The 26,144-nt window shown below is 39.9% G+C and overlaps 2 protein-coding genes across 10 annotated transcripts in view; both read right to left on the bottom strand.

Moving 5' to 3' along the window:
• Positions 1-4,919: 4,919 nt before the first annotated feature.
• On the bottom strand, positions 4,920-8,192 carry h3f3c (H3 histone, family 3C). 2 transcript variants are annotated; one of them, XM_077504101.1, is made up of 4 exons: positions 8,029-8,192; positions 6,858-7,002; positions 6,564-6,717; positions 4,920-6,167 (listed from the first exon to the last, which is right to left on the bottom strand). In XM_077504101.1, the coding sequence occupies exons 2-4, from the start codon at positions 6,983-6,985 to the stop codon at positions 6,039-6,041; spliced, it is 411 nt and encodes a 136-aa protein (XP_077360227.1). In that variant the 5' UTR covers positions 6,986-7,002; positions 8,029-8,192; the 3' UTR covers positions 4,920-6,038. The 2 variants fall into 2 exon arrangements, with proteins under 2 accessions (XP_077360227.1, XP_077360228.1); XM_077504102.1 differs by lacking the exon at positions 8,029-8,192 and adding an exon at positions 7,208-7,355.
• A 1,902-nt stretch (positions 8,193-10,094) lies between these two features.
• arhgap32b (Rho GTPase activating protein 32b) overlaps positions 10,095-26,144 on the bottom strand; it is a 111,020-nt gene continuing 94,970 nt past the window's right edge. For 7 of the 8 annotated variants that reach the window (XM_077504092.1, XM_077504095.1, XM_077504096.1 and 4 more), the window contains 10 exons: positions 23,467-23,611; positions 23,218-23,300; positions 22,377-22,484; positions 21,873-22,018; positions 21,576-21,777; positions 21,175-21,320; positions 20,993-21,067; positions 18,381-19,175; positions 14,538-15,223; positions 10,095-13,483 (listed from right to left, as the gene is read on the bottom strand). In XM_077504092.1, the coding sequence (XP_077360218.1) occupies positions 11,336-13,483; positions 14,538-15,223; positions 18,381-19,175; positions 20,993-21,067; positions 21,175-21,320; positions 21,576-21,777; positions 21,873-22,018; positions 22,377-22,484; positions 23,218-23,300; positions 23,467-23,611 (4,534 nt within the window). In that variant the 3' untranslated portion in view covers positions 10,095-11,335. The remainder of the gene's footprint in view (positions 13,484-14,537; positions 15,224-18,380; positions 19,176-20,992; positions 21,068-21,174; positions 21,321-21,575; positions 21,778-21,872; positions 22,019-22,376; positions 22,485-23,217; positions 23,301-23,466; positions 23,612-26,144) is intronic. The other variant, XM_077504094.1, reaches the window with a different exon arrangement.

The following is a 26,144-nucleotide window of genomic DNA, read 5'->3' as shown; positions in this document are numbered from 1 at the left end:
GAATTACTATAAAAAACAAAGTCATGAAACAAACCTGTATAAAAATGATTGTACACCTAGAAAAGATACTGAAAATAATTTGGGACATGTTCAACCAAGATGTGTCCTCCAATTCGCATCACAGGTGTCTTCAAATTTGTAATCAGTCAGTCCGTCTATTTAAAGATTGATAAGGAGTCACTGTGCTGTTTGCTGACATGGTGTGTACCACACGAAACATGGACCAGAGGAAGCCAAGGAGCGAGTTGTCTCAGAAGATTGGAAAGAAAATTCTGGACAAGACTGAATGATGATCTCCAAGCAGCTTTATGCTCCTCTGACTGGATTATACTAGTCAGAAATGTAAAATCCATGGGTAGAGATGGGAAGTAACAAAGTACTACTACTTTGTTACTGTAGTTGAGTAGTTTTTTCAGTACTTTGTATTTTGCTGAGTAGGGAGACTGGGGCTAGTTGTATCATATATATATATATATATATATATATATATATATATATATATATATATATATATATATATATATATATATATATATATATATATATTATGGAATCAATACATCATATATAAACAAAATGTAGACGAGATTAAAGACTAAAATCTTAAGGATATATTTGTTTGTATTCATGTAATTTTCATACTTTGTATCAGTGCAGAGTTATAAGCCATAAAATAGAGGGAGTGAACATGTGACATGTTGCCCAATGGGTAAGTTCTCACAATATATGGGGTAAAATGTCACATTGGATTTTGCAAGTAATAAAACAAGGATAAAATTATCCTTGTTCTCCTGTTTTTGTCTGTTTGTTTAATTTTACAGCCAGAGAAATTGTTTATCATTGATTTTGAAAATGTACCATAGTCATTGAGCAAACTTTAACATAAAATATTATGACATAATTAAAGTCCTTAGGAACAGCTGGCATATAAATCATAGCTCTCAGCCTCAAATGCCTGTTTTGCTTCCCTTAAACATGAAATTTGAGATGAAATTGAATTTAAAAAAAATAATAAAGCATTTCGGTTAATGGGAGGATGGTTCATCAAGAAACTTAAACCAGTCCTGACACAACTGGAAAATGAATTTTTAAACAAGGAACCAAAACCTGGCAATCTAATTTCCTCGTTCTTCTGGCTCATTCGTCATCTGAAGAACAATTCTGGCATATGTAAACAGAGTTGCCAGAGGTGCATTTTTCATTGGCCCATTCTTTGCATGTGACAACAAACCCCAAAATGACTGAGACAAGTTGCCCCAAACTACTATGTTGGCTAATCCTTGCTCTAGTTTAAAGTTAGCTTAAAACAGAGCAGTGACTGAGGCATGACAAGATGCCCGAATCTCTCCTCTTAATGAGTCCACATGATTTGCTGTTAGAATTTGTCTACGTACGACACCTGTTTCAAAATATATGAAGTTAAAAATGTTTACTTTGTGTTGTGCAAACCAGATAACTGGCACTCACGTCAGATCACAATGCGTTATCAGACAGTACACAACCGCTGACCATTTCTGCAAAGAAAACTAGTACAAGTATTCCACATTTTTGTTGCGCCCTCTGGTTGAGAGGAAAATTGCAACGTGACATCTCACCCGTGTAACAACTAGCCCCGGTTTCCCTATTTTGTTTTTTAGACTACTTTTTAGTTTTATCTGTACTCAATACATTTTCGAAACAAGGTCGTTACTTTTGTTTTATATATATGATAATGATGAAAATAATAGACCTGAAAGAAAAAGCAAGGTTTCCTGCATGGCACCGCTAATCATATGAAGCGGTTCTACGTCAAGCTATGACATAGGATACATCCAGTGAAAATACTCTTTGCTTTTACTCATCAAGTACCTGTACTTGTTTTTTTTTTTGTTTTTTTTACTTTTATTTGAGTAATTATTTGAGCGAGTACTTTTACTTTTAGACAAGTAATTGTACTTTTACTCAAGTGAAGAATGTCAGTACTTTTCTAATCTCGCTCCACGGGACGAAAGCCAACCGCTCTGAATATGGCCAAAGGAGGAAAGTTTATAACAAATGCAAGAAACAGGTAATACAGATGGTAAGAATCAAAAGAGCTCTTTCGTTAGCTATCAGTTTATCATAATCTAAATCTAACCTGAACCAATGCATTACTTTTTTCCAGTCAAGCAATCAGTCTACAGTTCTTTAAATATCACAAAATAGTACTACATAGAATATTTTAACTTCAGTATTGAAGGTGGCGTCACTATTTATTGAAAGAATAGCAACTTGTACCACCAAAGGAAATTGCAGTGAACTGCCTCAAGGTGGCAGCAGTGAGAAAGAATTGACAAGACTTAAATAAACAGCACGTCATTTCGCCATGGTGCACCCTTTATTCCGTACATAACCTTCATGGAAATGATTCCGAGGCGTAGCCGAGGCAATTCATTTTGGAAGCCTCAGTATCACATCTCTTCTTTTTGAAGATTATGTCATACTGTTGGCTTCATCAAGTCGCAATCAAACTCTTACTTGAGCGGTAGTAAGAGGCAGTTGGGATGAAAATAAGCACGTCCAAATCCAACCATGGTCATAAAAGAGTGGAGTGCCTTGTCCAGGTTGGGGATGAGATCGTTCTCTGGTGAGTACCTTGGTTATCCTGTTGAGATGGGAAATCCAGGTCCAGTAAGTAAAAACCCTGCCACAGTTGGCTTTAGCTGCAGGTGCTTGTACTCAACCAGCAGATAAACCAGCTCATTATGAGAAGCACCTGTTTCTAAAGTCAAACTCTGGCAAGGGTTTTTCCTTTCTCGACCTGGTTTTCCCATCTCTGTCCAGGAGGCGCTCAGAATAGAGCCACTGCTCCTCCACATTGAGAGGTGCCAGATGAGGTGGCTCGGGCATCTGATTAGGACGCCTCCTGAAAACCTTGCTGGTGTGGTGTTCTGGCCATGTCCCACCAGGAGGAGGCCCCACAGATAATGCAGGACATCCTGGAGAGACTATGGCTGGCATGGGGACACTTTGGAATTTCCCCAGACAAGTTGGACAAAGTGTGCTGTGGCGAGGGAAGTCTGGGCATCCATGCTAAAGCTGCTGACCCGTGCCCGACCCCAGACAAGTGGAAGAAAACTTGATATATCAACATCATATTATATCATCTATCTTTGTTTGAACCAAAGTGTACGTCTTGGAAGATGACCAAGGACACCACTATTGAAAATAAATGATAAAGAGAAACTGGAATTTGTCAAACTGCAAGGTGACAAGCCACAAAGCTTCTGGGAGAATGGACGCAAACTTTTTGCCAATACATATCGGCTCTATACGTTCACAGATGCAAAAATGAAGCATACCAAGAAAAGAACACTGCCCCTACGCCCTGTGATGTCCTGGGGGCTGCCTTGCTGCATTAGGCAACGGGGTATCTTTGAATCTGGGCAGGCCAGGGTACAATGAAATCTTATGACTGTCAAGGTGTTCTCCAGAGAACAGAAAGCTTGGTCTCAGTCACAGGTCATGGATCTTGCAATAGGATAATGATCTAAAATACAGCTTCAAAACACCCAAGAATAGCTAAAGGCAAAACATGGGCCTATTCAGTGACCTTCTATGAGCCCTGATTTAAATCTGTGGAAGGAGCTGAAATATGCCATGAGGAGAAAGTACCCATCAAACCTGAGACAACTGGGGCAGTTTGCTACTTAATTTACAAAAATATATGAGAGGTGCGTAGGTCGCATTGAAATTTACAGAAATCATTGAATTGCAGTAACTGTCTAAAAAGGTTGTACAAAAACTATATTTGGTTGCCAATTATTTTTATACAGCCTTGTTTCATGATTTTGTTTTTCCACAACTGTCTTGAACCACAATTCAAAAGCATTATCAGATTTTCATTAGTTCATTTTCATTGTTTTTTCCCTGTCCAACGACTCTTACCCTTTTTCGCATCTAAACTGGGGTTACACTGCCACCTGCTGGTATTTGTCATGTGAAACAGAATTTCAACAATTAAAACAATTAAACCACCTCTATGACCCATGTGTTTTATCCGCATTCAAACCCTTCCGATTCAGGTCACTCGCAGAGGTCGATGTAATTTTTATTTTTATTTTTTTAAAGAGCAGTACAGGTAGTTAGTAACTTTGATTTAAGATACAATCATGTTATGTGTTAACTTAATTGAAATCGCTAAATCTATCACGTATGTGAAACATTACATTATCAACCTTATCACGTTATGTGGACTTCAGTATTAGTTCAAATGCAAAATGTATCATGTTACCTATTGTCCTGGTGTACCACCAATACGCTCCTTTAGTACTGCACATGTATTTATATTTGAATATATATTTTTATATTCTTGTGTGACATTCAGAGTTATTGGTGGAATTATCGATTCTAGAAAAAAAATGTAATAGCCCTGCAGGACTCCCCGTACTGTAACTCCGTGCTGTGGCTTCTAAAGGTTTTCCTAAAACCACTGCACTCCCATGTCATCCATTTTCTTGACCGCTTATTCCTCACATGGGTCGCGGGGCGGGGCGCAGGGGGACACACACACCCTGGACTGGTTGCCAGCCAATCGCAGGGCACACAGAGACGAACAACCATCCACACTCACAAGCACACCGAGGGACAATTCGGAGCGCCCAATTAACCTGCCATGCATGTCTCTGGAATGTGGGAGGAGACTGGAGTACCCGGAGAAGACCCACACAGGCACGGGGAGAACATGCAAACTCCACCCAGGAAGGCCGGAGCCTGGACTCGAACCGGAGTCCTCAGAACTGGGAGGCGGACGTGCTAACCACTCGTCCACCGTGCCGCCCCTCCCATGTCATACACTAAATAAAAAATAATAAAGCCACAACACTCATTTTTGTATATGGTGATGATAGCAAACCATATTAGTGCCACCTGTGCAAAAGAAACACACAAAATTTTCCAAGTTTCTTTTTAACATCTATTTAATGCTACCATAATATGAGAAATTTGGAAAATACAAAGATCAGCTTATTCATACATTTGAAAACTTTGAGCATTTACCAAAAATATAAAAGAAAGCAATGAGGTTATAGTGTGCATTACAAATTTGGAGAAAGGGACAGAACTGCAGAGAAGTGAGAGATGAGAACTTCAACTGTATGTCCTGTCAAAACGCGTATTAAAAAAAAAAAAAAAAAAACTAACAAAGGAGACCAAAGGAAAAAGGTTTAACAAAACAGGCAAGACTGCTGCTCGTGGCTGCATTTAAAAAAAATACAACTTCTTGTGTTGGACAGAAGCGCTTTCTGATCTTGTTACTTTTTCAAATCATATACTGTTAAAAAAACAAAAAACAAAAAACAAAAAAAACACAAAAAAAAACAAAAAAAAACAAAGAAAAGCCTTCCCCATGTTTGCTTTCTCATGCTTTGACTCAAAGTGATAAAGGATGGGATCATTTGTGTGGGATCATTTATCATGATGAGTACAACAAAAATAGACACCATATGCACAATAATCATATGATTTTTTGCTTGTCGATTATGGTTGAAAAGATCAGAGTTCACACATGCACACAAACTGGCGGCCTGCACACAATCCAGAGGCAGAGATGTGCTTTGAGAGGGTAGCGCGAGGCGTCACGCTGCTGGTGCGCGATGAGGGGGGGCTGACCACAGACTAGGCGGGTGTCAAGTAAGACGGGGCAAAAGTGTTGGGACTAGTTTTAATAGCACCCTGCTGTGGAAGTTGCAGCTCCCCTTAAGCAGACTAGCCCCTCTGCTTAACCCATCTGCAGCCCACGGATCCACGTGGACCCAAAAGGTGGGACTGGTGTCTGGATACACCCCCTCAAACCCAGCATGGTCGAACGTGTGTGCCAGCGTTCATCTAATCTGCAACACCTTGTACGTGCACAAAAAAAGGTACCCTAAAACATTTGGTGGAGACGAAGTAACCTCAGAGACCAGACATCAACATGATTCTACCTCTTAAAAGTCTACCGGGAAGCTGGGGAGATAGTGGGTAGGGGTAAGGAGTGACGATAGGTAAAGAAAGAAAGGGACAAAGGTCAAAGGTGCTTTCTAAGCACGCTCTCCACGGATTCGGCGGGCCAGCTGGATGTCCTTGGGCATGATGGTAACCCTCTTGGCGTGGATGGCACACAGGTTGGTGTCCTCAAATAATCCCACCAGGTATGCCTCACTGGCCTCCTACAAAAACAGAGAAAAGATCACGTGACACATTTCGAAAAACATTAACGTGCACACACCAAACTTATTATATTATCCGTTTTCATCTTTGTCGATTGATTTCATACATGTGCTTTCAAGGGTTTCATTTAAATTATTTATTTTGGTATTACAATTTAGCTGTACAGAAGAAAAGTCGAACAGTTGTTCGGAAATTGTAGTTTACCGCTACTTTATGATAATACTTGTTAACTAGCTTTTTATTTGCATTCAATGAAACTTAAACAAATACTAAAACTAATCTAAAAGAAAAAAATCAAAAAGCTAACAAACCCTCTATAAAACTAATTAAAACTAAATATAATAACTAATAACATATTCAAAACTATTATAATACAGGGGCACACACGCACGCACCTGCAGAGCACCAATGGCAGCACTCTGAAAACGCAAGTCAGTCTTGAAGTCCTGCGCAATCTCTCTGACCAGGCGTTGGAAAGGCAGCTTACGGATCAGAAGCTCCGTGGACTTCTGGTACCGACGAATCTCTCTCAGAGCCACGGTACCGGGCCTAAAGAACAATACCAAGCACTCTATAAATTCCCACTCAAATCTAAAAAAAAAAAAAAAAACCCAAACCCTCAAAAGCCCTACAAAAACGTTCCAACGTCCAAGTGAATTGTGCGTGTCAAGATGAATTGCAGAGGTTACCTGTAACGATGGGGCTTTTTGACACCACCGGTTGAGGGGGCGCTCTTGCGAGCAGCCTTGGTGGCTAGCTGCTTACGAGGAGCTTTTCCTCCTGTGGACTTACGGGCGGTTTGCTTGGTACGAGCCATAATCACAAAGTATCAACCTGGAAGAGACAGCAAACATTTATGTTAAGACCAACTATAGACTAAATATACACGGTGCATTGACAACTATGACTTCATACGGAATTTGTCTCAATGTTGTTATTTTGCATCTTTTGAGCAAAGCTCCACATTTAAATTGATGAAGTTCTTCATGCGCCAGTAGTTTGAGTTTGGGGGAACAAAATCTAAATAAAATTGATTAACCTTGAAATGAGGCAATCAAACAAGACTTTGAACTACACTTGCTATCCAGATGACAAGGCCGTGCTACAGGAATATGTAATTCACAACTTTTAATGCGCCCAGAAATAATGTTTGGATTTACACTCTTTCGTGTCTATGATGTCTGTGACGGGCCCATTCGTGTGCTCTTTGTGTGTTTCTACGTCATAATTAAGGCTCCGTGTTTTTTTTTTAAATCGTCATTTTTCAAAAAAACTATCCGCTCTCTGATTGTGGTCATTTTTTTAACCATTCGTCGTTCTTTAAATGTTCTTTTATGACAAACTAATCCAGGCATCAACTGTTTCTTCCTCGACCTGGCGATTACACAGTGACGCTTTTGGAGCCCACCAATCAGCGTCGGCTTTTACGTGCAAAAGAACCAATAATGTGTCATGTTGCTGTGGTTGGGGGCGGGGACACTAAATTATCACTTGCCTCTTCATCGCAGGATTTATGGCCGCATATACAACGCAAAACACTATTCACATTACAGCGATTCACTGTAACCAAGACGATTACTAAAACGTAGAAAACACGTTTAAGTGGCAATTCAATCACGTGGAGCGGCTGCTGAAGCAAAGCAGCTGGATAAAAATCGCCGATGAAAAGAACACCGACATCGGCGTTTAGAAGCATTGAGCCGTTTCCTCAGTTGTACTCGGGGGAACTACTTTTCCGCTTCATCGTAAACGTCGAAATTAAACATTTTTTAACACACAGTAACACATGAAACTGACAAATTTCACACGCAACATGGAGCGAGCATCACTGTATGAAAAATATGCCTGGATATGACTCACCAAGGGTAATTTAAGCGGCGTTTCCTCGCAGCGACTCGAGCGTGTTGTTGCAGTGTCAGATATTTACTATCTCTCACACAATGGAAGTGCGGGGAGCAAAATGGCGCCCGTGCCAATCATGTCTCCCACAATGCAACAGCCGGCTAGTGTAAACAAACTGGAACTGAACTGAACAGCAGTGCACTAAACACGCACAACACGATTAGAATTATTTAAATATATTATGTTTTACAGAAACTCTGTTCATTGCCTATTTCTCCATTCACGAAACAAAAGAAGAGGAAAGCAACACTTTCGACTCGAGTGTTAGCTGTCAACAGAACATAACATGCCAGCTATTTGTTTTGGAAGAAAAGTGGAGTGGAATAAGATATTCTGATGCTTGGGGACATCTTTGCTCGTTTGTATTAGTTTTGTAGTGATCGGAACATAATTCACCCACGGAACGTTGGGACGAAGAGAGTGTTCTGGGTTTGAATGCTTTGTTATGATGAAAGGATGAAAGGAGAGTGAGTCAGTTCTTCCGCAGCGTGAGGAAGAGTGGCTTTTTCAACCTTCGTAGCTGATGTGAATAAAGCGTCAGCCTTTGGGCTCCATGCTTCAACACTGCTCCTCCGACTCCCGTCACTGCTCGCTACAGTTTGATCTATTCATTAGTGTAAAATTAAATATAAATGTGTTTTAATGTTTAGCTAAAAGACAAGCGGGACTGATATTCACCAAATACTCTGGCAAAGCAGGCAAGCAGCATTTCCTTAAAAATCGAATACTCTGTAAATCTTACACAACTTACTTGGGTAATGGATTCACGATTGATATTTAGCTATGCCTTTAGACAACTTCGACTATATTGTAGGTTACAGCTTTTATTTGACATTTTCAACTATATTCAATTTAATACACCATAAATAGAAGGGTCATTCCAGCATTGAAATCAAAATCAATATATCTACCCCCCAACGACCATGAATTTTCAAATTGTCAATGCAAAAAATGCATAATCATTCATTTCTCATGTAAATTGCCCTGAGACAAATTTTGCTGCAGATGTGTGATTCCTAAATATTTAAACTATCAAATAGCTTTTCAGCACCCAGTAAAATGGCTGTTATTCGCATAATCAGTCAATGAATGTATCTATTATTATTATTATTATTATTATTATTATTAAAATAAATAAATAAATAAATATAACAACAACAAAATCCAAAATGTTGGTGTCTAAATTGACTTCCAAATCTGGACTGAACCAGAAAATGCTCACAGTTGTTTTGTTGTTGCGAATATTCAGTCAAGTTGGACATCAAACAAATAGCGTTTTTGGCCATCTCAGAGGGCCATTTTGCCACTTGCTGTCGACTGAAAATCACAGTTGCTCAGGTAACAACATATCACAGCTCAGCAGGTGAGCCATGATTGGTCATTACCTGAGCAACTGCAATGGATAGACGAATTTTAATCCATCAAGAAAAATGCCACTTGCATGGTAGTTTTACCTTTTACCTGTGAACGTTCCAACAAACTGGTAACTGACGAATGGTTTCCATTACGTGTCTGAGGCCACCTAGTAATATACTCTGCACGTAATTATTATTTTTTTTAATGTGGTGCCCTTTATTTGTGTGCAGAGACTTTGCCAGATTCTCTATCACTTCATTATTTTATATAGACTGTAAATCAGTGGTCCGGAACGATACCACACTTCTTCCTAGTTGGTATTTTGAAAAAAATTATACGACTCAGAATATGTCAGCACCCCCGGCCCCAACCCACATTGTCGATTATTGTCCGATCAAGATTCATGTCTCCATTTTCATTCCTCATTCTCGGCCACATCAGTTTTGTCCAGTAAATTTTTGTTTTTCTCATTGTTGCAAAACTGTTGTGATGATCTCTGATAGATTAGAAAGAACTCCAATCTACGTATGCTTTGCCACCATGAAAGCTCTTCCAGATCTACTGATACACACCATCGGTATGTGATATAGCATCATGATTCCCTGAATGTCTTGTAGAGTAAGTTAAACCACGCAACAGGAAATATGCATCATCTTGGACACATTAGGTGCTATTCCTGAACAGTTTTATTTTGTTTATAACTAAAATTTAAGTACCCATTAGTTAGTGACAAGAATTTCACATTAAACACAGTGCCTTACTTCTGCCTCAACTGAAAAGAAAGAGGAAGAGCAACATCTGCAAGCGATATGCTGGGTAACAGTTACAGAATCCAACCTGTTTTTTAGTATAATTGAAACTCCACTGGGTCCGTACCAAATCAGTGTACTATACATCTGTTTTCAGCCTGAAATACATGTTTCAATAATTACATAAATTGTTTGCATAATATGGGCAAGATTTACATTATCAGTAAAGTCATTTTTCTACACAGTTGAATCATTATTGTTTTAGAGGAAACATTTCCAGCTTTTATTAATGATACGTCAGATCTCACACATAAATGAAATGGGAAAATGAAATGTAAATAAAAGCATTTTTCATATCTGTACCTTAAATTTACCATCATTCTTTCTTTTTACTATATGCAAGTACTGTGCCGCCATGCTTGGTCCCCCTTCAAACGAAGTACCAAAACATTCTATAGAATCAACAAATGCATTTAAAGAAATGTACATAAAAGACAAATGAGACCCAATATTTGCACTTACAGTAACGCACAACAGATCCTTGTCAAACTCACACAGTCGGATTCTCAAAAGATGAACATGGAGAGACAGTGTACTGCCTACCTGCGTGCATATTGGTGGAGGAAAGGTGTGATGAACATCATTCCTCCTCCCATACTTTGTGCTGCAACACTTGAAAGAACGAAATAAACCGTGAAGTACACAGAACTGTTCTGTACGAGAGTGCATGCATTTCTAAAATGCAAACCTTATTCTTATTTATGCTCAAACCCAGCTGCCACACCTAAAAAAATACAACTTTCCCATTTTACTATAGATTCATACATATACATCCATATATAAATATATAGATATATGCCATATTGTATCATATTAGACATTTGTGATTCCTGTTTAAAGTACCTTACATCTTTCATATCCTATATATTTATGAGTAATTTCTCACTTGAACACAGCAACAATGGGCTCTTGGACAAAAACTTCGGGTACATTCAGGACTTTTCCATAAAAAGTCTTACATTTTCCTTTACAGTTTGTTGAAAATACAGAAGAGCAAAAATATTGGTGGTACAACAGTCCACTGTCCTGCAGAGGCTGATCAACCATCGCTCGTAGTCTTTCTTCTAAAGGTCATTTAACAATTCCCCGTTGCAGAGGTTTCATTCCGTGCATATCTCAGTTTCTGGCCTCTGGATACCCAGATCAGTCTGGAGGAAGGCTCCCTGGCCTAATGCTGTGGAATAAGCTCTGTTGTTTTGCGCCGGATAGGAGTTACAGCCACTCCGTTTTTGAACAGGCCCCTGGGGCTGAGGTACTGGGTGATAGTCGTCCAAGTTGTCGTAGTGGGATTGCACCGGTTTGCTGCCATGCTTGTGATGCGAGTAGTCTCCATCCAGTTCAGCCTTGCTGTGGCTGTAGAGATGCTGCTCATGCATGCTGTGTGATCGTTCAGGTTTGCAGTGGGCGAGCTGTTCTTTGGAAGAGGATGGCTGATCTTCTGGACCTTGGTAGGTGCCTGTCGTTTTAGCTTTACCGTGGTGGTGGTCAGCATCATGGCAGTCGTACCGTGTCTGGAGGCTCCGTTTGTTTGGGTGCTCTTGCTGTCGATGTTTAGAGCGACTGCTGCTTTCGCCAAACTTTTCAGCTGAAATCTCATGCTTGGCTTCGTGTTGGCTGCTTTCCTGCTGCTGGGAGTGACCGCTCAGTGTCGCAGGAATGGAATGAGATGATTGGCATTTCTTGGAGCCGCTTTGCCTTGCCGGCCCATCCAACTTTTCTCCCGTTGGGCCACCTTGGAGGTGCTTGTCACTCTCCAAACATTTGAGGACATTAGGGTCTGAGACCATATGTCTGGGGAGATAACGACCATCTTTACTCTCAGTTGCACTTGACAAAGCTTTACCCGGATCGGACTTGCTGCGCGAGTGCAGGCTGTCAAGAGGTGCAAATGAGCCTACATTGTCATATTGTGAGAGCACAGGACCTTTAATCTTCTGTCTGGCCCTACTCTCTCTACGGATAGACTGCATGCGCAGACATTCGGACTCCTCGGGGTCCCAAGAGAGGTAAGAAGGAATTTCCTTGGCGCCGTGACTCGGTGGCATGTCCCTGCTCACAAAGCTGTGCTCCTTTCCAGGTGGGAGAACATTGCGAGCAAGGTAGTGGTACCCTGTCACCTTTCCGCTGGGTCTGCAAACAACGGTTCCGGAATCTCTACAGGCTGAATGGACGTGGCGGAGACGGATGGTGCCGTAAGGGTCAATGTTATAATAAGGATCCTCCAAGGGGATCGAACCAGAATATGGACTGTAGCGGTACTGGACTCGCCCATTCTCAAAATAAGGCTGCAGTTGAGTGACGTGATAGTCTGCTTGAGGGGACTGCTGTGGGGGCTGTTGGTAGGGTTTGCACTGATACAGGGGTCGATGGTAATAGAACATGTCATCTGGAGGAACTTCAGTCCTTTGGATGGGTACTGTGCGAATAGTGCTGGGAATATGGAGCGAGTGCACTCTGCGAATTGTGGGATAGCCGTGGTTTCTGTCATGGTTATAACCCTGATGTCCTGGTGCCCCATAAACACTCCGGGTGTTTCCTCTTGTCTTCATAGAATGGTGGTAGGACCTAGGGCCTAAAGTGCTGTATCTATTGTCTACTCGGGCACTGTAAGGTATCTGAGGTTCAGACTTTGACACATACGAGAGGTGTGAGGTGACACTGTTTGGTCTGTAGTGGTGTGGCATGGGCTGCGGACCCATCGAGACGGGCCTCTGCTGGTAATATGCAACTCCTGGAGGCTCAATGAGGACTGCTTCACCTTTAACATGGTAGGGATGTTTGGAAGATTTACGAGGAGAAAGGGGATGGTGAGGAAGGGTGCCTTCCCGATGGTCAGCAGCAGAATTCTCCCCGAAGTTATGGTAAGAAGCTTCACTCTGACTGAGTGCAGCTGTTGCCAGTTTGCTCTCCATAGTGCGGACTGGAGGGGCTGGAGGTGTGGATCCACTGGGGTCATTTTTAGCAAACTCTGAGTAGGGTTGTATTGGATTGACCTCCCATGGCCTGTCAACCTGCTCCAAAGAGATTGGTGCCACGACTGAAGTGGCCTTTGATAGTGGCTGAATTTGGGGTTGAATTTGCATGTGGGACATGTGGTGCTGCATCTGGAGTTGACACTGCCGCTGAGTTTGTGTTTGATGTTGGGATGGTGACAACACTGGCTTTTTGACTTTTGGAGCTGCTGGAGGCTGCTGCTCTGATGATAATTTCGGAACACTTATGGTCTTTGTGTCTTCCTTTGGCTTCACCTGAGAAAGTGGCATGAATGTTTAGCTGTGAGTACAAGTGTCAGACAACAAATAATAATGATTGTAAACATGGAATCCAAGTGAATACAACCCAACAAAGTAACCTGAGGATTACGCGTCGCATTCATCCTTTTAATATCAAAATTCACTGTTCCAAATTATGCAAATGTTTTTAAATAGTCTGTGCAAATAGAACTGAGGATACTTTTCTAATCATCAACCATCAGAGAATAATTTGAATGTTTAAATAAAATAACTAAGGATTTATTTTTTTTCTTCAAAACTTTTTTTTTTTGTTAAAATGCACAGTTCCAAATTATTATGCACAGCAGTGTTTCAAGACATTTTATAAGTCACTTCATGCAGCATTTTTGTTTCTTTTAAGTTGGAACTAAAGTTGCACCGATTCCCGACAAATTTCAAAATGCTGGAAAAATGGACAGATGGCATAGCTGCTACACGAGTTGATTGGCAAATGCTACTAAACATACACTGAAGAAATTTGGTTTCCATCCATTCATATTTGTATGAGTTAGTTACAATACGATGTAAGGATCTGGTGGGTAGATATAATGAAGTATTGGATGGAAATTTATCTAGGGGTGTCAAATTCCATCGCACATAGGGCTAAAAATTTCAGCATATGCGGAACAGCATAAACATTAAACAGACTAAAACTAACCATAAATTGGAATCAAAACAGGATATAAGATTATTTCAAAACAAATCAATTTGCAAAAATTAGCTGCTCTACATAAAAAATAAAATAAAATCTGTAAACAAGCTCCACTCCCCAATATAAAGTAAAAAATGTGCCATTTAGTAAAATTTATTAAAATAACAATAATAAATATATATATATTTTTCTTCGCAACAAGTTCGTTCAACTTTGGGTTAAGGTTTTGCTTTGTAGAGCTTCCCAGAATAGACTGCAGGTGTTCTTCAGTGATGAGATTAACTCCAGTGTGATATTTTGTTAATTTTCATCACAGAGAACAGCTGCTCACACACTGATGAAGAATAAACTGATGACAAGAATACAAAAGATGCTCACCTCAGCAAGACCTTGTCGAGAGCCTCTGGGGTCCTTGCTGCTGCCACTGGGTATTGGCAGGACTGCACTGCTCTCAAAAGCCGGTGCACTAATGGTCCCTGGTTTGGTACTGGTAATACTAGTACAGACTGAGTCATGTACAGCAAAGGACTGACTTTCTGGACTCCTGATTGGAGAATTTAGGTTAGCTGTACTTTTAGGAAGAGGGGTGACCTTTTTATGAAGTGCATCTGAAGCATTAGAGTCAATTTCAGGTGGTTTTCCAGACAGAGACTTTGTGACATTGGCACTGTCTGGAGGCCTGGTTGTCATGCTGGTTAACTCAAGTGCCTGCTGTTCTTTCGACGGGCTTGAAGAAGGGGGAATACATTCGATGGAGGTAACAGACACGCTGCTATTTTGTGACACTGAACATCCTCGTTCAGCTCCCTCTTCATAGGAAGTCTGGAAATGTGGACCTGATGATGCTTGGCTGCCAGAAACACGCGGCTGCGGAGGGGACACTGGAGTCAGGAGCTCGCCGCAACGAGGCTGGGACTGTACGGAGACTTGCTGTGCTGACTCAGTGAGAACCAGGGCCAACATGCGGGCGGCATCTTTCGGAGGAGGGGGCGGGGGAGTGCAAGTGTTAGCTGGAGTGTTGAGGGAATGTGTGGTGAAATCCGTTGATTCTGGAGCTCTTCCTTCTAGTAGGGAAACACAAGTGATGTTTGGGGAAAATTAGCAATAAAATACATTTCAGGAAGGAAAAGTTTTAATGCAGTGGTTTTTAACCTTGTTGGAGGTACTGAACCCCACCGGTTTCCTATATGCATTCAGTGAACCCTTTATAGGAAAATAAGTTTTTTTTTTTTTTTTTTTTTTCAAATTTAAGACATAGGTTTAAGGTTTACTGGTAAACAGTCTTGTCATATAATCTGTCTCTTCGCTTCAAATTCAGAACGCGTGTATTCCTCTTCTGTGGATTTTAGGGAAGTGTTCCTTTAGTTTTGTTGGACAAGAATTGCTCAACTTGGCATTGCAAATCACGCAGTTAGGATGTTGACTCCCATCCATCACTCAACTCTGGGGCATATCATTAGGACTCATGAGTCCTGACCTCCGCCAAACCCCTGAGACTGACTCACCGAACCCCTGGGGTTCGATCGAACCCAGATTCAGAACCAGTTTTAATGTCACGAGAACAATTCAGAGTTGAGGATGGTGCTGCATTACAATTTAAAGAGGTGACATAGATGCAAACCTTTACACTAGGGGTGTGCCAAAAAAATCGATTCATAAAAGAATCGAGATTCTCATTTATTAATCGAATCGAATCGATATTAATATAAAAAAAATCAATTTTATTTAAATTAGAAATGAAGAAGAAGGGGAAAAGCCCACATGCTGTTTTTGTGGAAAAAGGCACTTACAATACTAAATTAATAAATGTTTAAAAAAATAAAAATAAATAAATAAAAAAAAAAAAAAAAGAAAAAAAAAAAAAGACTAACTCTTCACAATCCGCGGACGAGAAAGTTCGTCACGTGACACCCGGTGGGCGTCACCAGCAGACGAGAAAGTTCGTCAACTATGTTTTTTTTTTAATGAATGGGTGGATGAGTTTCTTGGGCAATTTCCCTCTGAGTATTCAGCCCGTGAAGCACTGTAGTGACGAACTGTGCCCTCTTGATGGCAGTGATGGTCTCTTTACACGAGAAGGATGTGATTTCCTAGTAAAGGCGGAGTGTTGTGGAGTGGTGGGGGCCGGTGGCTGGGGGAGAAAAGACGAGTGCTAACGGCGGCTAACCGGAGGCCGCTAAAAACAAAAGCTCACGCTTTTGAGCAGAGCGTTTGTCACGATCGGTCAAGAGATGACGAATAAGAAAGATCAAGGAGCCGGATTGTGCATAAGAGAGTGTGAAAAGCGACAAAAACGGCACGGGCGCCCACTTCAGCAGCCACCGCCTCCGGCGTTCTCTGAGACACGTAGTGAAAGTTTGCATATCTCTGACCAGTCCGCGTCATCTGACGAGGAATCCGTGACGAATTTGGCGAACTCGAGCCGCCTTCACCAGTTGAACAGATCAATTCAAGTGTGGCAAAGGTAGCAGCAGCAGCGGTTTATCCCCGAAAGCTTCTGGAAGCCCAGGAGGTAAGCTAACGTTTAGCATTCTCTAAATCGAGTGATCACAATTGTACTAGTTAAGTATATTGAATGTGACAGGGATGAAATTACTTGGATGGATGAGAATATTCACAGACATGCTTCTGTATACTGTATGTGGAATGTCTGTAACCTCGTACTAACTAACGCATGTTACACAACATTCGATTACAGTTGGGGCAGCGTACACAAATGGCCCCTTCGCAGTCAGTGCGAAGTCAGTGCGACCGAGAAGTAAAAAAAAACATCACAATACCTTGCAACAATAATAAAAATTACATCTTGATTACAGTATTTTGATGGAATTTAACAGAAGCAGCTACAACACTTGCAGAGGCACAAGCGTGTGAAAATCTTGCAGTGTCCCCCTGAACGCAGAAGAAAGCTTCACACGCGATCACACAAAAGACACTATTGGGTTTCAAAACAAAACCATGGACCCAATGCATATTTTGTAAATAACCCCAAATTTGTAAATAGTTTATCAAATGTGAAAATGTTGCTGTTATTTCACTGTATAGTACGTAAATAGCGCACACGCACGAGCACGCACACACGAGCACGCACGCACACACACATGCACAAACATTCCAGTAAATGATCAACATTTTGTAAATAGTTTGTGAAATGTGAAAATAGTGCTGTTTACACACGCTATCAGATATGTAAATAAATCCTTATTTTGCTATCAAAAACACATTTTCATTTTTTTTTTCATGTTTTATGGAAGGCAAGGACTGTTGAGATATTTGAGATGTCACTAAACCAAAAAATATTACTGTAAAAGTCACTGTTTTGCAGAAAATGCATCATTTCACAAAAAGCTTAATTTCTCCTTATTTTGCCCGAGATTCTTGAATTATGTCAAATCAAGCCATTTTCAAATGATGATTACTAAAGAACAGAATAAGGTAGAATTAGGGGTGTGAATTGCCTAGTACCTGACGATTCGATTTGTATCACGATTCACAGGTCACGATTCGATTCGATACCGATTAATCCCGATACGAATTTATAAGTCGATTGTTGCGATTTTTTTCCATTCAAATTTAGAAAATACTAATCAGTAAGCTTGTAGAGTGTAAGATTTATATGAAAATGTATTATTTATCTGAAATTTCAGTCTTATAGAGGTTGTAATCTGTTTCATGTTTGAACAGCATTAAAATAAAATATTAAGGCTTAATGTTCCGTTCATATAACATTCTTCCATGCTCAAGGTGTGAATCCTAAAAAATAAATAAATAAAAAAATAAAAAATCGATTCTGCCGATTATTGAATCGATTCGAGAATCGCGCGATGTAGTATTGCGATATATCGCCGCATCGATTTTTTTTTAACACCCCTAATAATAAGCATTGAAAATGGGTGAAAATATGCGAAATCTGGTGGGATTCTGGAGTTACCTTGTCAGAAAATGCGTGGAATTTAAAGAGTTGATGTCTATTTGTCATTTTGTCTTGCACAGCAGAGTGGAGTAGGTCATGACAATGTTGTGCATATCTAAATTGAAGCAGAAATCATTTGTCAATCAAATAATTTTGAATCGAAAATTGTTTGAATCAAGAATCGAAAATCGATTCTGAATCGAATCGTAGACCCAAAAATCGTAATCGAATCGAATCGTGAGACAGTGAAAGATTCCCAGCCCAGCCCACTGAAGTGTGAAAAATACGTTTGAAACATATCTTCTTACCTTGTTGTTTGTGACTTCCATGTGACACCTGTTGAACACTGTCCTCTCGCTTTAGCTCTTCACAATCCACACTGTCAAGGTTTGCCAGTTTGGAGTGCAGCTCCATTTGGAAAGCTTCACTTAGAGACGGCTCAGCTTTTATGGAAAGAGGTGAGTCTTTTGGTGCAGTGGGAGGAGATAAAGGTTCTGGAGGTCCTGCCTCTCCACTGGTAGTCCTGTCAGGCATCTCTACAGAAAATAGCTCTGAAGTAGCAGTCTTAACACTTGTAATGGGTGACACAGCTTGTGTGGGTTTATCAGTGTAAGAATAGGAAGTGGTGAGTTTCTGGCTTTCCACTTTCTCTCCTGCAGCCAGGTTAAAGTCCGAAGACAGCAAAGATGATGTCAAGTTGTCCAGGAAGGAGGATGAGGAGAGGTCAGATCCATTGGTCTTTCCCCAGAGGCTGCCGGGGCTCCTCTTTAAAGTGGAGCCTTCTGCTCCAGCATGCAAATCAACCAAGGGAAACGCGTAGGCCGCGTCAGGGAGGCTGCACTGAAAAGACATGGGGTCAAAGTCCAAGGAGGCCATGCCGATGTCTGGTGGGCTGAGGTCCACGTCTTCACCGGCTGAGCGGGGAGGCGAGATTAGAGCGGGTACGCAGATGGGCCCGTCATCTCCGTCACTGTCCTCTGTGGCGCCAAGGTTGTCGTACGAGGTGCAGTGCTGTCGACCGTCCAACAGCTCGCCGTTAAATGAGGCCGAAAGGGCGTCACTGCTCGATCGTGGCCGCCGTGGACGGTACACCTTGGACTCTCCTGGGGAAATACAGAAGACAACAATTAGAGCGAGAGTGCAGACCTCCACCAAGGCATCTGTGACCTAAATCAATATGTGAGCAGCTGCAGAATCTAACCTATTATTTACTGAAAGTTAAAAGATAATAATAATAATTTACTCAGGCTCCTAGATCCAATGTAATGAAATTGTGCATAAACTCAGCTCATTTCAACCTAAATTGACAATATATCACCTTAATGTTTATTTTTTTGTTTGTAAAGAACTGATTACATCTTGGTACATTTTGGTTTGAAATGCAATTTCAGAATGAATCAACCTAATTAACTCATTTACTCTCAGCCATTTTCACAGAAGCAATCCCGTTCGCTCCCAGCTGTTTTACTGGATTTTGACTGATTTTGCAAGGCTCACAGAATATGGTGTACAATTGCTATAAAGGCATCAAAAGAAAGATTAAAGTCTCTTCTTTCATCACGAAAAAAAAGTATGTTTCTATCTGTTTCCGTTTTGCAGCAATTAGCATTAGAAGAGAGCTAAGTTTCACCAGTTTTCACAAATCTATTTAAAATTGTAAGTAATTTAGCTTTTTTCTAGATGGCCCTCCTTTGCTCTGCTGCCACCTGCTGGCCGTTTGTGTAATAACTACCATTTCTAAAATGTCAATAAAATATAAATTAAAAAAATAAAAATAAATAACTAACATTTCTGCAACCGTTCTTTGCAATTGAGAGGCTGCATCAAAGCCTTCTGTATGCTTTAGCATAAAAATACCCCAAAAAACAAACAAAACAAAACCGTATAAATATGTCTTTGGGACACTTAAAAAAAATAAAAACGAATTTACACGTTATTGGGAGGAAATGAGTTAATGATGGGCGGCGAGTACCAATACCAGTACCAATATCTCGTTTATTGCAAGGTATTGATACATGTGATAGTGGCCGACACAAGTATTAATTACCCTGTTGTGGCCGTTTTACGATCAGGAACCCAAAATTAGAAGAACAGAAAATTGCCACTAATTGCTATTTGCTATATTGGGATATATAAGTCTTTCTTTAAAATTATCTGTCATTGTTTTGTTTTTGGTATATAACCAAAGTACTAGTGGTATCAGTACTTGATATCGGTGACTAAACAAGAGCTGAGTACTCGTACCGGTATCTGAAAAAAAGTGGTATTGAACTTCCCTAAATCTATAATCTACAGGTATAATGTAATGTAAGTTGTTAAATAATTATACTAATAAAATAAATAATAATTAAGTTAAGTAAGATTGAACAGAAAACCTTTTTTTTTTTTTAAGTTACACACAGTTGATAAAACTTCACCGTCTGGATTTCAACCAATACATTACACGGAATTTGAAATGTACACCCAAATAAATGCACAAACTAATATCCACTTAATCTCACTGCCAGACATTTTAGGAAATTTAAAAATTTTCAATACCCACGCGATATTACGTTCAATAATTATATATAAACCGAATCTACCAAATGACAGAATAGACTCCCTACTTTGTGCCTTGTCCCGTTCTTTTATAATCGACAGTAGAAAAATGTAGATTTGCCAAAATACAGCCATTTCTCCCATGGACTCTGAAACTGTGTTTATTTCGTATAAAATGGGGCAATGTTGTCATCTACCGGTGGTTAGGCATCAATAAAGTTGTTTCCAGTGGAGCATAATCAGATTCTCTCCCCCATTTATCCCCGATCTAAAAAATATAATTGACAAGTATACTTGTCAAAGGTAGTGAATGAGTTAAAAAAAAAAAAATCTCCTTGGCAGAGATGATTATAGTATAATGAAGAAGCTAGGCTGGAATTACCTTCAACATTATGCAGAGAACTCAGTGACTCTTCACTTTTAGCAGATCTTAATGTTGCTGTATCTCCTCGACCGCCTGAAACAAATTCAAAAGTATCAATATTTAGCCCAGTTTGCTGAAATATTGCTTTTTGCACAATATTAAAGAGAATGACAAAAGCAGTTGAGGAATGACAGACACACCTGCAAGAGCCATGGTCTTTAGTTCATTTGGCTCGCTCGGGTTGCGCTGCAGCTTTCGCTTGGACACAGAGGAAGACTTGCCCAGGTTGAAGAAAGAACGCCAACTACCCACAGGAGACTTCTTTGGTTTAACAGGAGGCCTCTTCCTGTGATTAGAAAATAAAACTGTTAAATTAGGTATGAACAATATTTCGAAGAACTGACAAAAAATGTAAAAGGGTAATGTACAAAAAGATGACTTTGAAGCTCTGCCTGGAGGGGAGTCCAAATACAGCATGCAAGATACTAACAATCTGCAAGAGCAGTACTTTTATGTGGCTTTCAATTTTGCATATGTTGGTATTCAAAAACATTAAAACAAACTCTGCAGTAAATTCAAGAAAAAGCACCAAAAGACAAACCTCTCAGTTGGAAAGTCGATGACAGTGTGAAACTTGCCCTGCAGCGCCGCAGGACCTTCTCCAACCTCAATGTACTTGCTATCTTCTGTGACTGGAGAGTTGATCTGAGCCTGAGTTCTGGCCTGAGCCTCCTCCAAACTTAGAAGTTTGGTCGAGGGTGATGAAACCAGCAGAGACTTGGGCCGTGATAATGTGTTATGACCTGTGGATGTGATGTGGAACGGCCATTATTAATGTGCAAGTAGAGGCAACAATGAGTCATGGGTTGTTTGTGTGACGGGATTTTGATGGCTCTACCTGCTCCCTCGCGAATTAGCGAGCTAAGTTTGGTGCTGAAGAGAACATCCACGTGGTTGAGAATGAACTCAACCACAACCGACTGGATTCTGACTTCCATGAAAGCTGCCGTGCCACTGAAGCATGCCGATTCAATCTGTTTTGATCTGGGAAAGCAAACAAAAACAGTTGGCTCTAGTTAAAAGTGTCAAAATTCTATAGAATAGGGTTTGTGATAGTCACCTAATTCTATGTATGGTTTTCCATTAGAATAGTTTCATTTGCACAAGTTCTTAGATTTCATTGCACCATTTGATTATGTGTTGAACAAACTCCAACAAACAGCTCCTTAAATCCTTTCAATCCGTCAGAGGCTAAATGTATAATAATGAGCATTAGTATCCCTTCCTTATGCATTACAATATTAAATCAGTCACCACATTCTTTTATCCTTATCACTGAGGTGACTCCACACTGCTTCATAAATCATCAGGTGTGACATCCTCGGGTAATTTGAAATCTCACCTCAGCAGGTTGGGGGCCCAGACAATTGCCAGGTTCTTACTGTGCATGTTGGTAATGTAGCTGAATGCCGCCAGCCGGGAAAGGTGTCTCATGAGAAACTCTAGAGTTCTAGAAGAGCAAATAGATGAATTAATTTCATTTTTCACATTTTGATAGACCAACAAGTTGAATGAATGACACAAATCTTTCTACTTTCTCTGTATAAATTAAAATCCTCCTAAATGTCCTCTCACATACATTTCGCAGTGTGACATCTGGGACAGTTAGTGTAATTTCACCCTTAAAAAGCAAAAAAACAAAAAACAAAAAAAAACAAAACTCCACCCTTGTTTATTTTGGATAATAAAGTCCCCCAATTTGCTGGTATCTTTTATTACCAGAGTGAATATTATGAATGAATAAAGATTTAATACATACCTATAAACTGCAAATGCTTTTTTGAATCCAGTTTTAAACTATGCTCATTTAAAGTATTTTTAAAATCAAGTTTTCCGAAATCTTGATCAACATTGCATGCTTTTAGTAATTTTAGTAAGCTACTTTTTAGTTATTTACTACTTTTCTTTTAGTTGTCTTTTAAATCTGGTTTGTAACTGATCTTAAATGTTGTGCTTTTAATTATGTGTAGCACAATGGGTATGAAATGAGCTATATAAATAAAGCTGCCCAGAGCTCCAGATCAACCTTTATAAAATACAGGGGACATAAAAAATTGCATATTAATCACAGGAAATTACGGCATTGGGATTTGCATGTTAGTTTGGCAGAACCTAAACTATTGTTCAAATGCACTTCCTAGGTATGCCACACAGAGGCAGTGTGCCTCTATGCTGAGTCTGACCTGTAATGTGGTGGAGGAAGTTGCTGGATGACGTCATGGATTTTAATAAGTCGCTCTTCATCTGTTGCTGCTGATACAGCCTCCTGCAGAGTGAACAAACAGGCACATGCACTTGTTGGATCAGTGTTACTTGTCATCATATAGTGAAAGAGCAGAAAGAAGACATAAGATTCTTCAGTGAAGTGGAAGCACTAAGGGGGGGGGGGGGAGTTAGTGGAATGGGCGAAAACAAAAATCTAAATAACTTACAGAGAATTTTTCATAGAGCTGATAGGTGAGCAGAGGGTTGGGCAGTTCTCTGAAGTAGAGCTTGCACAGCGAGCCAACACAGTGGATGTCCTGTACGTAAACATCTTTGGTCAGGTCGGGGATTTGCTCAGAGTCAAACTCGTGCCTAATGAGAGACAAAGACCACAAAGACAGAGGGTAAAAAAACCCTGAAAACAAAACAAAAAAAAACAAAAAAAAAACTGTGTGGACAGTGGATACAGGTCCAATTTCTCAAAAAAATGTATACACTAGGGATGTAATGATACCGGCAATATCGTGATATTGTGATATTAAAACTGCCACAATATCGTTGTGGTCATGTTCACGATATTTAAAATAAACGCATCTGTTAAAAAAATCGGGTTGATTTCCATTTGTGCAGTTCTAGCACCCTCCGATGGCTATTTTTATAGTGCAATTTAATTTTCATTAGGGATGTTTTGGCCCTTCTATGTTTAAAATCTACGCTAATGGTCAAATGAAGGGGAACATAATATGCTTGTGAAGCCAGTCAATATGTGGAGGAACCCCAACGTGTTTTTTTTTTTTTTTAAACAATTATTAAATATCACCAACCTCCCCACAATATCGTGATAATTATCGTATCGTGAGCTTCATATCGTGATGTTTGGATATCGTTACATCCCTAATATACACACAGCACACCTGTATATTCAGGTGTGCATCTATAACAATTTGTTTTAAGTAATGTCCCAAGTTTTCAAATGTGTCCATATGTGAGTTAATCCAATTAGTCTGCATTTTAAAAATAGCATTTTATGTATGTAATAGTAAAACTTACTTCAAGTTAACCAAAACTCAAGGATTGCGGGCAGACTGTAAAATAGCGACAATTTCACTCCCAAGTTGTTGTATTCAACAGTGAAATAGAAATGAATCCACACAGGATATTTGAATGAAGTCGGTATGAAGTTTTGTCTCTCAACTCCTCCCTTGTGCTTGTGTTGACATTTTGCAGCATAGCATGCGTGTGCTGCACTTTGAAGCTGAATTGGGTCTATGCCAAGGACTTCCGGATTGAAGGACTAATCCGGCTTGGTTATTCTGGTCCGTTTATCTCCATGTAAAATGAATGCATCCTTCACAAGATCACTCCACACATAAAAAATATTTTGCTGCTGGTACCGCAACGTGATCGTGAATGTGTCTTTATCGTCTTTATTGTCCATCTAGAAATATTTTTAATTTGATATGACCATTTGAGTGTGGAGTGGAATCTTGTACAAGCCATTCTGGCTTCATTCTTTCCTTGCATTGTTTTTAAATTGTGCTAAATAAACAATCCAAACAAATCCTAAAAACTTAATCCATAAGACAGTATTGCACCGTGCAGAGTACGTAACAGTACTCGGCCCCTAGTGTGTATGTATAACTTCACAATCATGCTTAGAGCGCGATAGTGACTATTTGCTAACCACATGGTTTTAGCTTGGAAGGAGGAAGCAGAACCGCTTCCATCAACAGTTAGTATGCTTTTATTCTGAAGGCCTGACTTTACCCAGATACAGGATGTTTACACCAATGATGCCCAAGTGTTGCCAAACAAACCAGGAGGGTCATTGTTGCCCGGCGCCCGCCATAGAGAATAAAAGCTTCTATTGTGGAAGACTCTTTGCCATTTGTTTGAACCCCTTGACACACAATACAACGCATGCGATCAAAGTGAAAGTAGAGCGGGTAATTATTCCACATGAAAAGGTCCATGACTATTTGCAAACACTGCAAATTTTCTTCCATTTAAAATTAGCTTTAAAATGAGATTGAGTATGATTGGTTAATTCTGACCCCATTCACATTATTTCTAGTTGTTTTGTAACTTTTTCTCCTTAAAATATTTACTTTTTTTTCAATTGAGTTGTAAAGGTTATAGATCACATAAATTGTGGGGAAATATGTTTTGAAAGTGTTCTGTATCACCAAATCACTTATTTCAGCATGCCGCTATGACAGACACGAGGTTAGACTGAGAGAGAGATAGAGCGAGAGCTACAGAGTGTGAGTGTACTGTCCGTGCGCTCACGCTTGCTTTATGACAACGATGCGCTGATTGGCTGATAACTACACAAACTGGGAAGTCCATTTAACAGCACAGGTGGCAGTAACGTTTCTGCACTTAAAAATAAATAAATAAAATAAACAAAAAACGTCTGCAGCAAGAGAGTTGCTGGCACACATCAAAATGGGAAGTCAGAGAAAGATGGACACCGCTAATCACCGATTTAATGACGAATGGACGGACAAATATGTTAATCTAACCTCCTTCGAGCACAACAGCAATGTATCGTTTGTTTGAAAGCACGGTGGCTCTAATAAAAAAGTGAAAACGCCAATATGAGAAGAACCACCATGAGATTTGCCCCCCAAAATCAGAGCTACAAACAGATAAATTAAAATATGAGGCTTCTCGCATGAAAACGACCTCGTGAATGACAGAAAAGCAAAAGGCAACGTGCTCACTCAAAGTGGCCTGGATCATCGGTAAGCACAAGAAACCATTTCATAATGCATGATAATTTTGCTAGGTATGAAAATGAAGAAAATGACACTGAGATGTATATGAACATTTGAACTCCTAAGACACTTGATTAACCTTTATTGAACGTTGATTATTTTTATTTTGTTGGGTAAAATAGAAA

The sequence above is a fragment of the Festucalex cinctus genome, chromosome 18, assembly GCF_051991245.1.
Source record: "Festucalex cinctus isolate MCC-2025b chromosome 18, RoL_Fcin_1.0, whole genome shotgun sequence".
Classification (NCBI taxonomy): Eukaryota; Metazoa; Chordata; class Actinopteri; order Syngnathiformes; family Syngnathidae; genus Festucalex; species Festucalex cinctus.
The sequence above is the reverse complement of the archived record's forward strand: the minus strand, read 5'-3'. Positions and strand labels throughout refer to the sequence as shown.

Excerpts from the sequence above, each read along its gene's own strand:
- h3f3c (XM_077504101.1), bottom strand. The coding sequence starts at position 6,985 with ATGGCTCGTACCAAGCAAACCGCCCGTAAGTCCACAGGAGGAAAAGCT. Across the intron at positions 6,718-6,857 it reads AAAAAGCCCCATCGTTACAG|GCCCGGTACCGTGGCTCTGA; the intron begins GTAACCTCTGCA and ends ATTGTTCTTTAG. Across the intron at positions 6,168-6,563 it reads CTGCCATTGGTGCTCTGCAG|GAGGCCAGTGAGGCATACCT; the intron begins GTGCGTGCGTGT and ends CTGTTTTTGTAG.